The 15,274-nt window shown below is 31.9% G+C and overlaps 1 protein-coding gene across 1 annotated transcript in view; it reads left to right on the top strand.

Annotated features, from left to right (window-relative positions):
* Positions 1 to 12,249, top strand: part of LOC107059875 (indole-3-pyruvate monooxygenase YUCCA6-like) — an 18,910-nt gene extending 6,661 nt beyond the window's left edge. The window contains exons 5-6 of the mRNA XM_015306952.1: positions 11,771 to 11,893; positions 12,088 to 12,249. Of these exons, the coding sequence (XP_015162438.1) occupies positions 11,771 to 11,893; positions 12,088 to 12,249 (285 nt within the window). The remainder of the gene's footprint in view (positions 1 to 11,770; positions 11,894 to 12,087) is intronic.
* Positions 12,250 to 15,274: the final 3,025 nt, after the last annotated feature.

Raw genomic sequence — 15,274 nt, 5'->3', positions numbered from 1 at the left:
TAGAACTGCATTTGCAACTACAATTCTTTAAAGTAAACCACAATTGCTGATTGAAATCACTTCTAAACAACATTTAAACTAACAATTATCAATACACATAAACTAAATCAGCCCATAATCATATAATCACACCCCAAGAATTGGGTTTTAGCTAGACATCCTAAAAAGATAAAAACTATTACTAAATTGATTATCCATCAACTGGGTAAGAGTGATTTCGTCCTTACAATGCTCCAATTTGAAGAATCTCAAAGACCCACTTCCAATTTCTCAAAAGTGAAAAACTTCAATTCTTCAAAGCTTAGGAAAAACTAGAGAAAACTGTCTCACCCGTTCCAAACTCAATAATAGACTAAGAATATATGATCTCAGATACTAAACTAAATGTTCAAAAATGAAATTATAGTCACCAAAAATGTGCTGCAAAGAGTCACTAGGCGAAGTAAGTCGAGCTCTCCGAACCACTCGGCGAGCCGCTCTTTGGTCACTTGCATCTCCCTTCTGCCTTGGCATTCAGCATCATCCAGGTCTATAACTTTGGGCAATCTATCTTGGCTTTGCAGAATAACTCGGTGATCCACCAACTGCTCCTTTCCATCGCCAAATTGGTTTTTTCCTTCAGGGCTTGGCACACTAGAACTTTAGGCGGTCAAATAGCCATTCGGCAATTCGCCAAGTGAACTTGGCGTTCATCAAGATGTCTTTCTTCATCCTTTCAGCCTGTTTTATTCCTTTTTACTTGTTAGTGTCCTTGCTTTGTTCCTCAATCCATAAACCTGAAAATCAAGGATTTTACATCAGTTATTGGCCTAAAATGAGCCTTTGAGGACAATAAATCTATATAAACAATGCCCTAAATGAGTCCAAATCTCGGACTCATCAAGGGGAGAAATTGAGATGAAGTTAATAAGCTATGTCCTTCCTAAAATGCATGGTCTTTTGTTTTTATGGACAAAAAGGGTTAAATACAGCAACACGAAGTTTATAAGAGTAACACCACTATCCTCTTGTACAAGAGGGTACTTTACAAAAGGTGAACCAAACCATCTTTTTCTTTCTCCTTTTTTATTTCGATAAGGAAAAATAAATTTCATTAAATAATACAAAGAAGGTACTGCAAGTCTGTAAAAGTACAAAAAGTAAATTTCTCTTACTTTGGGTGTTTTATAAGTTGAATCAATACAAACTTGGTGTTGTAAGAATACTGCAACAAATTGGATATTTTATTATGCTTACAATAGCCTCCTTAGAGGATACTGATGATAGCATATTATGCACATTTCACTAGAACAAAAGAAGAAGAAAGAGACGCCAGTTTTCCTTAGAACAATCAGCAGGTTTCTTTCAAGTTTCTGTCTAAAGTCGAAAGATTTCTCCGTACATTTTGTCACCAGGTATGTGGGATTTCACTAGTGGGTTTCTTTCACCCATTAGGTCCCTAGAATTAACTCAGATTCTTGATTACCTTTATAATGTTTAGACTTAGGGTTTCTAGAACTTCAGATAATTGTTGTGATATAGCTGTTAAAGTAATCCTAATCAGAATATTACATTTTCGTGACCATGTTGCTTAATTTTAGCATGAAATTCAGAGCCATAGTGGTGTTTTATAAGTTGAAACAATACAAACTTGGTGTTGTAAGAATACTGCAACAAATTGGATATTTTATTATGCTTACAATAGCCTCCTTAGAGGATACTGATGATAGCATATTATGCACATTTCACTAGAACAAAAGAAAAAGAAAGAGGCGCCAGTTTTCCTTAGAACAATCAGCAGGTTTCTTTCAAGTTTCTGTCCAAAATCGAAAGATTTCTCCGTAGATTTTGTCAACAGGTATGTGGGATTTCACTAGTGGGTTTCTTTCACCCATTAGGTCCCTAGAATTAACTCAGATTCTTGATTCCCTTTATAATGTTTAGACTTAGGGTTTCTAGAACTTCAGATAATTGCTGTGATATAGCTGTTAGAGTAATCCTAATCAGAATATTACATTTTTGTAACCATGTTGCTTAATTTTAGCATGAAATTCAGATCCCTAGTTGTGTAGCTTTGTTTCGTTCATGAATTACACTTCCTAGGTTAGTTTATACAGATATACATGCATCAGTTTTCAAATGTTTCACTATGAGTACTTATTGTTGCACTAGGGTCAGTCACCCTCATAGTCCCAGAACTACATGCCCCCGTAGGTTAAGTCCCCTCTGTGGGCATTATATTTAGTGATCATGCCAGTCAAGCCTTTATACCCCTGGCAAGGTATATTAGGTCCTCTCGATGGGGCGTATACACCAAACTCCACATTTAGCTCATTTGGTTTTATATCGATTAATAGTAGCTCCCACGGTCAGATTCTAGTGCATTGACCAGGTTACCAGTTATATTTCAGTATTCAGTTTCAGTTTGTTATAAACCTGGTCATTGCATTCAGTTTAGTTCCTGTCTAGTATGTTCAGTATATTCTTCATGTTCATCTTATATCATTAATCAATATGCTTTATTCAGGTATGTATATATTTTTCACTTTTATCCTATCATGCAGGCTCAGTACCTTTTAAGTACTGACGCATACCCTACGCTACATCTTCTCATGATGTAGGTTCAGGCCCACAATATTCAGATCACGTGTATATCGGTTCTCGATCTGTATTTAGCATTATCAGTAGTGAGTCATCATTCTCCGAGGACGATAAACATGTTTTCTTTTACTTTCAGTCTTTCAGTTTCAGTATTGCTAGAGTTAGCTGGGGCATGTCAGTTAGAGGCTTTTATTCAGACATAGTTAGATTCAGTTTTTCTTTTGAGTTTGATATTCCAGTTGTTATTAAACTCATAGCCTTTTATATTCAGACTTAGATCGGGTATTTCCCCATCATTCTAGTTTATCTCATGACTTAAGGCTTCCGCACAATATTTCTTATTTCAGTTTATCTTAATATGCTATGATATGCCAGCTCAGGGTTAGCTTGGGGTCACTCATGATCCTAGGTCCTGTGTTTACGTCAAGGGGATAGCCTCTAGGCTTGACATATGTCATTTCCGTTTGAGAAATAGCTCAAATTGATGAGCCTTTTCTCAAATTTCGAAGGCATATTTAAGCTTTTTTTCCTATTTATATATCAAAAAATCATCTTTCTTCTTAATTCTAACATTTTTAACAAAGAAAATAATTTGCTAATATAAATTAATTAATATAATTTAATTAGTTGACATTTTATCTGAAAATCTAAGACACAGGTAAAAAGACAAAAAAATATATACTTTGAATTTAGCCGATGTCTAAACATCAGTCAAATTCAATTAATTTTTTGTAATTTGTCTCTTTTTGAAACAACAAAGTTTATTTATAGAAAAATGAATATGACACGTTTTAGCTTAAGCTAAAGAAAACTTTCAATTAAATATTTTCAAATCTACCAAAGAATTGAGAAAAAAACTCATATTTTGTTTCAATAATAAAAAAAATTCATTTACTTGTAACTGTTGTTTTCTATTACACTTTCAAAAAGGAAAAATAATAATAAATATAATCTTATCATGTTTGAAGAACATATATACATACCTCATCGTCTAAATTTCCTTTCTTGAAATCTTATTGCAATTTTCTTTTCAACATTCTCAAAAAAAATGTTTGTTTAATTTTCTGAAAATGTTGCAATGGCTAATTTCACAAAGGAAGAAATTCACATTATTGTGGTTGGAGCTGGACCATCCGGTATAGCTGTATCAGCCTGTTTAAACAAACTGGGCATAAACAATGTTGTTTTAGAAAAAAAAGATTGGTGTGCTTATTTGTGGAAGGAAAAGACTTATGATAGACTTTATTTGCATCTATAAAAGGATTTTGTACATTGCCGTTTATGCCACATGAAACATCATCACCTAAGTATATGCCGAAAAAAAAAATTATTCAATACTTAGATGAGTATGTTGAGCATTTCAACATCAAGCCAAAATTTCAAACTTGTCTTGAATCGGCCTTTTACAACAGTGGGGAAAAGAAATGGAATGTCAAATCAAAAAATTTGACTAGTGGAGAATTTGAAATGTATGCTAGTGATTTCTTGATTTTGGCTACCAGAGAAAATAACGAAGGTTATATTCCAAAAATGATAGGAATGGAAAATTTCAATGGCGAAATAATCCATTCAAGTGATTATAGATCTGGTGAAAAATATAAGGATAAAAAGGTATTGGTCGTTGGATCAGGAAATTCTGGGATGGAAATAACTTTTGAGCTTCCAAATTATGAAAGACACACATCAATTGTTTTTAGAAGTCCAGTAAGTCTCTCTATCTCTTTATGCCTTATCTTTACTTTTATCGTTATTTGTTTGCATGTGAGTAGGTTTGTGTCTGTTATAAAAAATTATTAAATGGTAGTGTTCGATCAGTTTAGTGGTACATCAACTATTTTACATGGTACCAGCTACCTTTTACTAGCATTTGTAATGTTGTAACTCGATTCATCAAGATATTGGGTATGGGTTTCTTGACCATCAACATCTGGTCATACCCTTATGTGAAAGGGCCGGTATATGAACATGATTTCTCATGATTTTAATTCTACTTTATTGACGATCCATCCAGTCATATATTCTCTTGTGGCGTTTCTTATCTAAAAAAATATTTTTTAATTAGCTTCACCTCCAATAATTTCCACCGATTCATCACTTATGTTATATTTCATAAACATACTCTCCAAGCACTATACAAAATTGCAAAAAACAACCTCGATTCTGAATTGAAAGTTGATTTAATGAAATGAGTTCTTCTTTAAAAAGGGGATACTAGTTTACTAGAAAGTGATTAAGGAATATGGTGTTGGATTATTCCAAATACAAATTTTCGGATAGATATTTAAATATCCTGAAAACATAGAAAGATCTCATTAGTCTATTTCTAAATCGCACAAATTTAAAAAAAATCAAATTCAGGTCTCGTCACATATCTTATATCATGAGAAAAAGAAGAGTAGGCTTTGGAGAGGAGACAAGTTGTTTAGTATAAGTATAAAAAAATCATATATTTTTTACTTTGAGGAACTGAATTCGGAAAGAAAAGAACTAGGGTTTCTTTTTCTTATAACTAGAATCTTAATTTTTGCTAAGTTTGTCTTATTAACAATTTTATACATCGTCTTTTCACATGTTGCACAAATAACATATTTTACTTTTTAATAATTTGAATCTCATAATTTTGAAGAAACATTTATATAGATATCAGTTAGATGACTTGATAAATGATAGTACAAAAAATTATTTGCACTAACTATTTATGAAACTTGTATTTCTCTTTTAATATAATCTTTCGTGCATTACTCCTAGATATTTCTTTTTTTAGAACCCTTGCTAATTCCAGTTACCAACTTTGATCTATGTTTTTACATACTCTAAGTTATATACAATTACGTTATAATTGATCTGATTTTGTACTTTATTTTTAATATATAAGTCAAAATATGAAACTTACACCCGTAAATATGTCCATTATAGTTCATGATGTTCTCCCAAAGTGCTATAACTTTTCTATAGTTAGATTCTGCAAGTTGTTCACATGCACAATCAATTATACTTTTGATAAATATGGTTGTTAATACTAAAAGTTTTAATATATTTTATCCTAATGTTTTTGCAAATTCATGTTCTAACAAGGGAGATGGTGTATACTGCAATGTTGTTGCTAAAATATTTACCAATATCTTTCGTTGATATTGTAATTACAAAGTACACAAAATTTAAATTTTGAAATTTAGCAGAATTAGGAATACCACAACCAGATGAAGTCCCATTTTTGTTGAAATATCAAAAGGTAGATCCCTAGTAATTGATGTTGGTGCAATTGACAAGATTAAACTTGGACATATTAAGGTATGATACTATCTATATTTTATTTCATTCTATGTTGAGAAATATTATGTGAAAAATAGATCGCTTTAGTTTTTTCGAGGGTTTTGGTCTGATAGTAAAGGTACAACGAGTGATGTATGGTTAGGAGCACATCAGTAGTTCAAGTTTGATTACTACCAAGAACCTAGTAGTAGTGTTTAATGAAGAAGAATAAAAATACATGTTCATTATCATGGGCAATAGTTGAACTGTTATAGTTACGAAATCGGTAGAATTTAGTAATTTCGGCTAATAGAATATATTTGTGTAAATAGTTCATTTAATTAGCATTAATAATCTATTATAAAAAAGAAAATAACGCTTGGTTTTTTTTTGTGAAATAACTTTTGGTTAATTGATTATTAGGTATTTCCTGGAATATCATAAATAAAGGAACATACAGTAGTGTTTGACAATGGACATGAACATCAATTTGATGCAATATTTTTTGCTACTGGTTACAAGAATATTGCTACCAAATGGCTAAAGATACGTTTGCAAATTATCACTATGTTCTTTTTTTTTAATTCTAAATTTGAGTCTTGAAATTTTCTACTTACCTGTAAATATCGTGTGTGGATAATATTTCTCGATAAGTTTTCCTGGTTACTAATTTAACTTACTATTAATTTTATCATCATTGTCTCAAATAATATACATTTTTTTACTTTTGTATGCAGGATTATAGCTGAATATTCCTTGAAAATGGCACATTGATAAAATGGAAAGGAGAGAATGGGCTATATTGTGCTGGATTTTCAAAAAGAGGGATTGTTGGTATTTCAATGGATGCTAGAGCTATTGCCGATGATATTAAGACGGTTAGAGGAGACAAAATTTAGATTTTTATTATTATTATATTAGACTATGTTTTTAAATAAAGTTTCTAAACCCTGTGTGAATGTAGGATGCTTTCTACAGCGGGCTTGACTTGTTAAGTTAATCTAGAACTTAAAAACATTGTTTTTTTTAGTATGTTTTTTATTGGAATCAAGTTTATAGTGTCATAGAAGTTTGATTAAACTTTTCTCACTGATTGGCTTTCTTTGTTGATTTTTTTTTATAATAATGGTGTGGGGTTTAGATCGCACACATTTCGACTATTATATCGAACATTTGCTATATCTTGCCAGCACAGGTATCGAATAACTATACACATCAAATTGGGTAACTCTTATTTGAGACATTTATTAACAACCTGAATGAAATCTATTATGTTTTTATTTTTCATAATAAAGTAGATCTGGAGAGAGAGAGAGACATAGAGAGAGAGATAGAGAGAGAATTGGATTCTAGAGAATTTGTTTTTCCTTCAATTCGTTGATGTTCATAAGGTACATAAAATTAAATGTACATTGATCAGTTAACATTTCATCTTGCTAAGGTCATTTCTAGATCGATCTGTACAAAATGTCCTAACGAACCATTACAAGAATAAGAGGATGATGATGGGTAAGTTACCGAGCTCATAAGAAATACTCCCTACGTCCTAGCAAGAATGTAAAAGTTGTTGCAGATGATTCAACCAGATACACACAACCTACATAATCCAGAACCAAATGGTTAATTTAGCTTCTTCCCAAACCTAATGTCTGTATTTTGACAACTTAGCCTTAGGTGCATGCTTATTGTTGTGCTTTCTTTTGGGCCAACATTTTGTGTCTAATTTTCCCAACCACTGAGAAGAAGAAGTTTTTCATCTGATCTTTTCCTTTTTGTCCTGATTGAGTATGGTTGTACATTGTCCCAATTTGACTGTCCCCAATTCGCTAAAGATGTTTTTCCCCAACCTTTAGTAGACCATTTTCCTTTTGACCAAGTAGAGTCGGGTGTTCCACCATCCTCCTTAGGGTTTTCCCAACTCGCTGAACGTACTCCTTCCCATCCTTCAGTAGACCATTTTCCTTTTCACTGTCCACAGCTCACTGAAGTTAATCCTTCCCAACCTTCGATATAGCATTTTCTTTTTGTCGTGATAGGTTCAGAAGGTATAGCTGACTAAATTCCTTTTTAGCTTTCTTTACTTTGATATGGCTTCTTAATATCTCTATAAGGAAGAGTGGTTGTATTTCCATTTTCTATAATGTTACTTGACTCAGAACCATCTTGAAAGGAGGTAGCACGTCCAAACAACTGAATTTTAATGTGGGTATTTCAACAAGGTCATCCAAAAAAGCAGAAATGTATTCGCTAGTACACTAGATACACTTGTATATGTATTACACTTCTGCTTCCCCAACAACCCTTGCAGCATTTTGAGACCAATCAGTGAAATCCTCAACCTCAGTGGTGAGTCATCATTCTCCGAGGCAATAAACATGTTTTATTTTACTTTCAGTCTTTCAGTTTCAGTTTTGCTAGAGTTAGCTGGGGGCATTCCCAGCATCTCTTGTCAGTTAGCGGCTTTTATTCAAACATAGTTAGATTCACTTTTGGTCTAGAGTTTGATCTTCCAGTTGTTATTAAATTCATAGTTTTTATATTCAGACTTAGATTGGGTATTTCCCCATCATTTTAGTTTATCTCATGACTTAAGGCTTCCGCACAGTATCTCTTATTTCAGTTTATCTTAGTATATTATAATATACCAGCTCAGGGTTAGCTTGGGGCCACTCGTGATCTTAGGTCATGTGCTTACGTCAAGGGGGTAGCCTCGGGGAGTGACATATGTCATTTCCATTTGAGAAATAGCTCAAATTAATGGCATAGCTGAGCCTTTTCTCAAAATTTGAGGTCATATTTAAGCTTTTTTTCTATTTAATATATCATAAAATCAACTTTCTTCTTAATTCTAATTTTTTTAACAAATAAAATAATTTGCTAATTTAAATTATTAAATATAATTTAATTAGTTGAGTGTTTATGTGTAAATCTAAGACACAGATAAAAAGACAAAAAAATATATACTTTTACTTTAGCCAGTCAATAAACTTCTGTCAAATTCAATTAAATTTTTGTAATTTGTCTCTTTTTGAAACTGCAAAGTTCATTTATAGAAAAATGAATATGACATGTTTAGCTTAAGCTAAAGATAACTTTCAATTAAATGTTTTCACATCTACAAAAGAATTGAGAAAAAACTCAAATTTTGTTTTAATGATAAAAATTTTACATTTACTTGTAACTGTTGTTTTCTATTACACTTTAAAAAAGCAAAAAAATAATACATATCATATTATCCTGTTTGAAGACCATATATACATACCTCATTGTCTAAATATCCTTTCTTGAAATCTTGTTGCACTTTTCTTTTCAACAATCTCAAAAAAAAAACTTCTCTTTAATTTTCTGAATTTTTTTGCAATGGCTAATTTCACAAAGGAAGAAATTGACATTATTGTGGTTGGAGTTGGACCATCCGGTATAGTTGTATCAACCTCTTTAAACAAACTTGGCATAAACAAAGTTGTTTTAGAAAAACAAGATTGTTGTGCTTATTTGTGGAAGAAAAAGATTTATGATAGACGTCATTTGCATCTTTCAAAGGACTTTTGTTCATTGCCGTTTATGCCACATACAACTTCATCACCTAAGTATATGCCGAAAAAAGAATTTATTCAATACTTAGATGAGTATGTTGAGCATTTCAACATCAAGCCAAAATTTCAAACTTGAGTTGAATCAGCCTTTTACAATAGTGGGGAAAAGAAATGGAATGTCAAATCAAGAAATTTGACTAGCAGAGAAATTGAAATGTATGCTAGTGATTTGTTGATTTTGGCTACCGGAGAAAATAACGAAGGTTATATTACAAAAATGATAGGGATAGAAAATTTCAAAGGCGAAATAATCCGTTCAAGTGATTATAGATCTGGTGAAAAATATAAGGATAAAAAGGTATTGGTCGTTGGATCAGGAAATTCTGGGATGGAAATAGCTTTTGATCTTTCAAATTATGAAAGTCACACATCAATTGTTGTCATAAGTCCAATAAATCTCTCTATCTCTTTATGCCTTATCTTTACTTTTATCGTTATTTGTTTACATGTAAGTAGGTTTGTGTCTGTTATAAAAATTATTAAATGGTGGTGTTCGATCAGTTTATTTGTACATCAACTATTTGGCATGGTACCTATTACTTTTTACTAGCATTTGTAATGTTGTAACTCAATTCAAAATGATATTGGGTATGGGTTTCTTGACCATCAACACCAGGTCATACCCTTATGTTAAAGAGACGGAATATGAACATGATTTCTCATGATTTTCATTCTACTTTATTGACCATCCATCCAGTCATATATACCTTTGTGGTATTTCTAATCTAAAAAATTATTTTTGAATTAGCTTCACCTCCAATAATTTCCACCGATTTGTCAATTGTGTTAAATTTCACAAACATACTCTCCAAGCACTATACAAAATTGCAAAAACAACCTCGATTCTGAATTCAAAGTTGATTTAATGAAATCAGTTGTTCTTTAAAAAGGGAATATTGGTTTACTAGAAAGTGATTAAGGAATATGGTGTTGGATTATTGTAAATACAAAAATTTGGAATAGATATTTGAATATCCTAAAAACATAGAAATATCTCATTATTTCATTTCTAAATCGCACAAAATTAAAAAATTTAAATTCAGGTCTCATCAGGTATCTTATATCTTGAAAAAAAGAAAAGTAGGATTTGGAGAGGTAACAAGTTGTTTAGTGTAAGTATAAAAAACTCATATATTTTTTTGCTTTGAGGAACAGAATTTGAAGAAAAAGAACTAGTGTCTCTTTTTCTTATAAGTAGAATCTTGATTTTTGCTAAGTTTCTCTTATTAACAATTTTATACATCGTTATTTCACATGTTGAACAGATAACATATTTTTCTTTTTAATAATTTGAATCTCATAATTTTGAAGAAACTTGTCTATAGATATCAGTTAGATAACTGATAAATGATAGTCCAAAAATTATTTGCACTAACTGTATATGAAACTTAGGTTTCTCTTTTAATATAATATTTCGTGCATTACTCACATATATTTATTTTTTTAGAACCCTTGGTAATTTCAGTTACCAATTTTGAATACTGCAAGTTATATACAATTACGTTAAATTGATCTGATTTTGTACTTCTTTTTTAATCTATCGTCAAATTATGAAACTTACACCTGCAAATATCTACATTATAGTTCATGATGTTCTCCCAAAGTACTATTACTTTTCTATAGTTAGATTATGTAGGTTTTTCACATGCACAATCAATTATATATTTGATAAATATGGTTGTTAATTCTAAAAGCTTTAATATATCTTATCCTAATGTTTTTGCAAATTCATGTTCTAACATGGGAGATGGTGTATACTGCAATGTTGTTGATAAAATATTTACCAATATCTTTGGTTGATACTGTAATTCCAAAGTACACAAAATTTAAATTTGGAAATTTAGCAGATTTAGGAATACCACAACCCAAAGAAGGCCCACTTTCTGTTATAATATAAAAAGGTAGATCCCTAGTAATAGATGTTGGTGCCTTTGACAAGATTAAACTTGGACAGATTAAGGTATGATACTATCTTTATTTTGTTTCATTCTATTTTGAGAAATATTATGTGAAGAACAGATCGCTTCAGTTTTTTCGAGTGTTTTGGTCTGATAGTAAAAGTACACATGTGATGTATGGTTAGGCGCACATCACGAGTCCAAATTTGATTACTACCAAGAACCTAGTAGTAGTATTTAATGAAGAAGAATAAAAATACATGTTCATTATCATGGGCAACCGTTGAACTGTTATAGTTACGAAATTGGTAGCATTTAGTAATTTTGGCTAATATAGTATATTTGTTTAAATAGTTCATGTAATATGCATTAATAATCTATTATATAAAAAGAAATAACACTTGGTTTTTTTTGTGAAATAACTTTTGGTCAATTGATTATTAGGTACTTCCTGGAATATTAGAAATAAAGGAACATACAGTAGTGTTTGACAATGGAGATGAACATCAATTTGATGCAATCATTTTTGCTACTGGATACAAGAATATTGTTGCCAAATGGCTAAAGGTACATTTCGAAAATTATCACTATGTTCTTTTTTTTTAATACTAAATTTGAGTTTTGAAATTTTCCAATTGCCTGGAAATATCGTGTGCGGATAAGTTTTTCTTGATAAGTTTTCGTGGTTACTAATTTGGCTTACTATTAATTTTACCATCATTGTCTCAAATAATGTACAATTTGTTTTCTTTTGTATGCAGGATTATAGCTCAATATTCCTTGAAGATGGCACATTGATAAATTGGAAAGGAGAGAATGGGCTATATTGTGCTGGATTTTCAAAAAGAGGGATTGCTGATATTTCAATGGATGCAAGAGCTATTGCCGATGATATTAAGACTATTAGAGTAGACCAAATTTAGATTTTTATAATTATTATATCAAACTATGTTGTTAAATAAATTTTGAAAACCCTGGGTGAATGCAAGATGCTTTCTGCACAGGGCTAGAATAATTAAGTTCAGGTACAACTTAAAAACATTGTTTCTATCAGTATGTTTTTTATTGGAATCAAGTTTGTGCTGTCATAGAAATTTGATTAAACTTTTTTGATTGACTGTATTTCTCTGTTGATTTTTTTTATAATGATGGTGTGGGGTTGAGATAGCACACATTTGAACTATTTTATCGAACATTTGCTATCTATTGCCAGCACAAGTATCAAATAACTCTACACATCAAAATGGGTAACTTTTATTTGAGACATTTATTAACAACGTGAATGAAATCTACTAGGTCCTCTATTTTTCATAGTAAATTAGATCGAGAGAGTGAGAGACATAGAGAGAGAGAATTGGCTTATTGAGAATCTTATTTTCCTTCAATTCCTTGTTGTTCATAAGGAACATAAAATTAAATGTGTATTGAGTAGTTCACATTCCATCTTGCTAAAGTAATTGCTAGGTCGATCTGTACAAAATGTCCTAATGAACCATTACAAGAATAAGAGGATGACGACGGGTACGTTACCTAGCTCATAAGAAATACTCCCTACGTCCTAGCAAGAATGTTAAAAAGTTGTTGCAGATGATTCAACTAGATACACACAACCTACTTAATCCAGAACCAAATGGTTAATTTAGCTTCCTCCTAAACCTCATGTCTGCATTTTTTACCACTTATCCTTAGGTGCATACTTATTGTTGGGCTTTCTTTTGGGCCAACTTTTTGTGTCTTATTTTCCCAACCATTGAGAAGAAGAAGTCTCACCTCGGGTTTCATATGATCTTTTCTTTTTTGTCCAGATAGAGTCTGGTAGTACATTGTCCCCATTTGACTGTCTCGAATTAACTAAAGATTCTTTTCCCCAACCTTTGGTAGACCATTTTCCTTTTGACTAAGGAGAGTCGGATGGTCCACTATCCTCCTTAGGTTGTCCCCAACTCGCTGAACATACTTCTTCCCAACCTTCAGTAGACCATTTTCCTTTTGATTGTCCATAACTCACTAAAGTTAATCCTTCCCAACCTTCTATAGACCATTTTATTTTTGTCGTGATTGGTTCAGAAGGTATAACTGACTAATTCCTTTCTAGCTTTGTTTACTTTGATCTGGTTTCTTGATATCTCTACAAGGAAGAGTGGTTGTATATCCATCTTCTATAATGTTCCTTGTCTCAGAACCGACTTGAAAGGGGGTAGCACGTCCAAACAACTGAAATTTTAATGTGGGTATTTCAACAAGGCCATCGATAAAAGTAGAAATATATTCGCTAGTATGTTGGATACACTTTTATATGTGTTTCACTTCTTCTTTCCCAACAACCCTTGAAGCATATTGAGACCGATCAGTGAAATCCTCAACCTGTAAAGATCACGATAATCCGTTAATATAGAACTTCGAAGATTACTTAGTACAACGGACATCAATAAGTGATAGATAACTACACTGATGCAGCAAACTTTGGAGTCCCATTTTTTAGATAGCCAAGATGTTTCATAAGTACTTGCACATAGTCCTTTGGCCGATAGCTTCTCAATTGTCTATAACTGCAATGAAATGAGACCATAATGAGCCAGAAAACTGTATGTTTTCCAGGGACTGGGAGTCTCTTTAAGATGCGGCCATATTTACTGGATTCACAGTACCTTGAGTAACAAGGTAACTATCAACTCAGCCCCTGACTCTTTCTTTCTCTGCCCATAGTTCACAAACTTATGCACTGACTTTGCCACCACATCTGGATCAGTGCCATCTAGAACATTTAAAAGCCAAGAAATATTACCGAGCTACTCGAAACAAAAATTCTCATGAAAAAACTAAAGCAAAGAGAAAAGTGTCAAAACTCAACAAGGAAACAAGTGCTAAAACCAGAACTGCCAAGTTATGTATAAGAAAAAAGAATTATGAGTATGTATCAGTGCATTTACAACCTCAAAAATTAATGATTTTTCATACACATCCACTTCTGATGCTTAGGGTCCTATATATTTCTTCAGAATAACTATTTCTATCATAATCCTGATTCCAGGGAATTTTTGTTTTCTACTACAGTACTTCACAACTCTCTGTACTGATACTAAAATTATTACATCCCTACCGAAAGGTGTTCGAATAATGAAAAAGTAAAGGTTCATAGTTACCTTCTAATATGGTTGAAAATGGCGGTAGTATTGGAAGATTTCGTGTCTTCGAAGTTCACATGACCCCAAATGAAAAAAAAACATATTATTAACTAAACAACTACATTAATAGCCCTCTAGAAATAAAATATCATATACAAAACAAATAAGCAAAAAGTCATTCAGAAATATTGAAAGTCATTCTAAATAATCTAAGGCCATGAGAGGGGATATTGAGATGAAGTTAATAAGCTATGGCCTTTCTAAAAAGCATGGTCTTTTGTTTTTTTCTGGAAAAAAAGGGTTACATAAAGCAACAAGAAGTTTATAAGAGTAACACAGTTATCCGCTTGTAGAAGAGGGTGCTTTGCAAAAGGTGCACCATACCATCTTTTTCTTTCTCATTTTTCTTTGGATAAGGAAAAATAAATTTCATTAAATTATACCAAGAAGTTACTTCAAGTCTGCAAAAGTACATAAAGTAAATTTCTCTTACTTTTGGTGTTTAATAAGTTGAAGCAATGCAAACTTGTTGTTGTAAGAATACTGTAACAAATTGGGCCTTTTGTTGTGCTTACAATAGCCTTCTTAGAGGAAACAGATGATAGCATATTATGCACATTTCACTAGAACAAAAGAAGAAGAAAGAGGCACCAGTTTTCCTTTGAACAACCAGCAGGTTTCTTTCAAGTTTCAGCCCGAAATCGAAGGATTTCTCCGTGGATTTCGTCACTAGGTATGTGGGATTTCACTAGTTGGTTTCTTTCACCCATTAGGTCCCTAGAATTCAATCAGATTCTTAATTCTCTTCATATTGTATAGACTT

This window comes from Solanum tuberosum, unplaced genomic scaffold, assembly GCF_000226075.1.
Source record: "Solanum tuberosum cultivar DM 1-3 516 R44 unplaced genomic scaffold, SolTub_3.0 scf00043, whole genome shotgun sequence".
NCBI classification, from domain to species: domain Eukaryota; kingdom Viridiplantae; phylum Streptophyta; class Magnoliopsida; order Solanales; family Solanaceae; genus Solanum; species Solanum tuberosum.
Note: the sequence above shows the minus strand (reverse complement) of the source record. Positions and strands in the feature narration are given on the sequence as shown.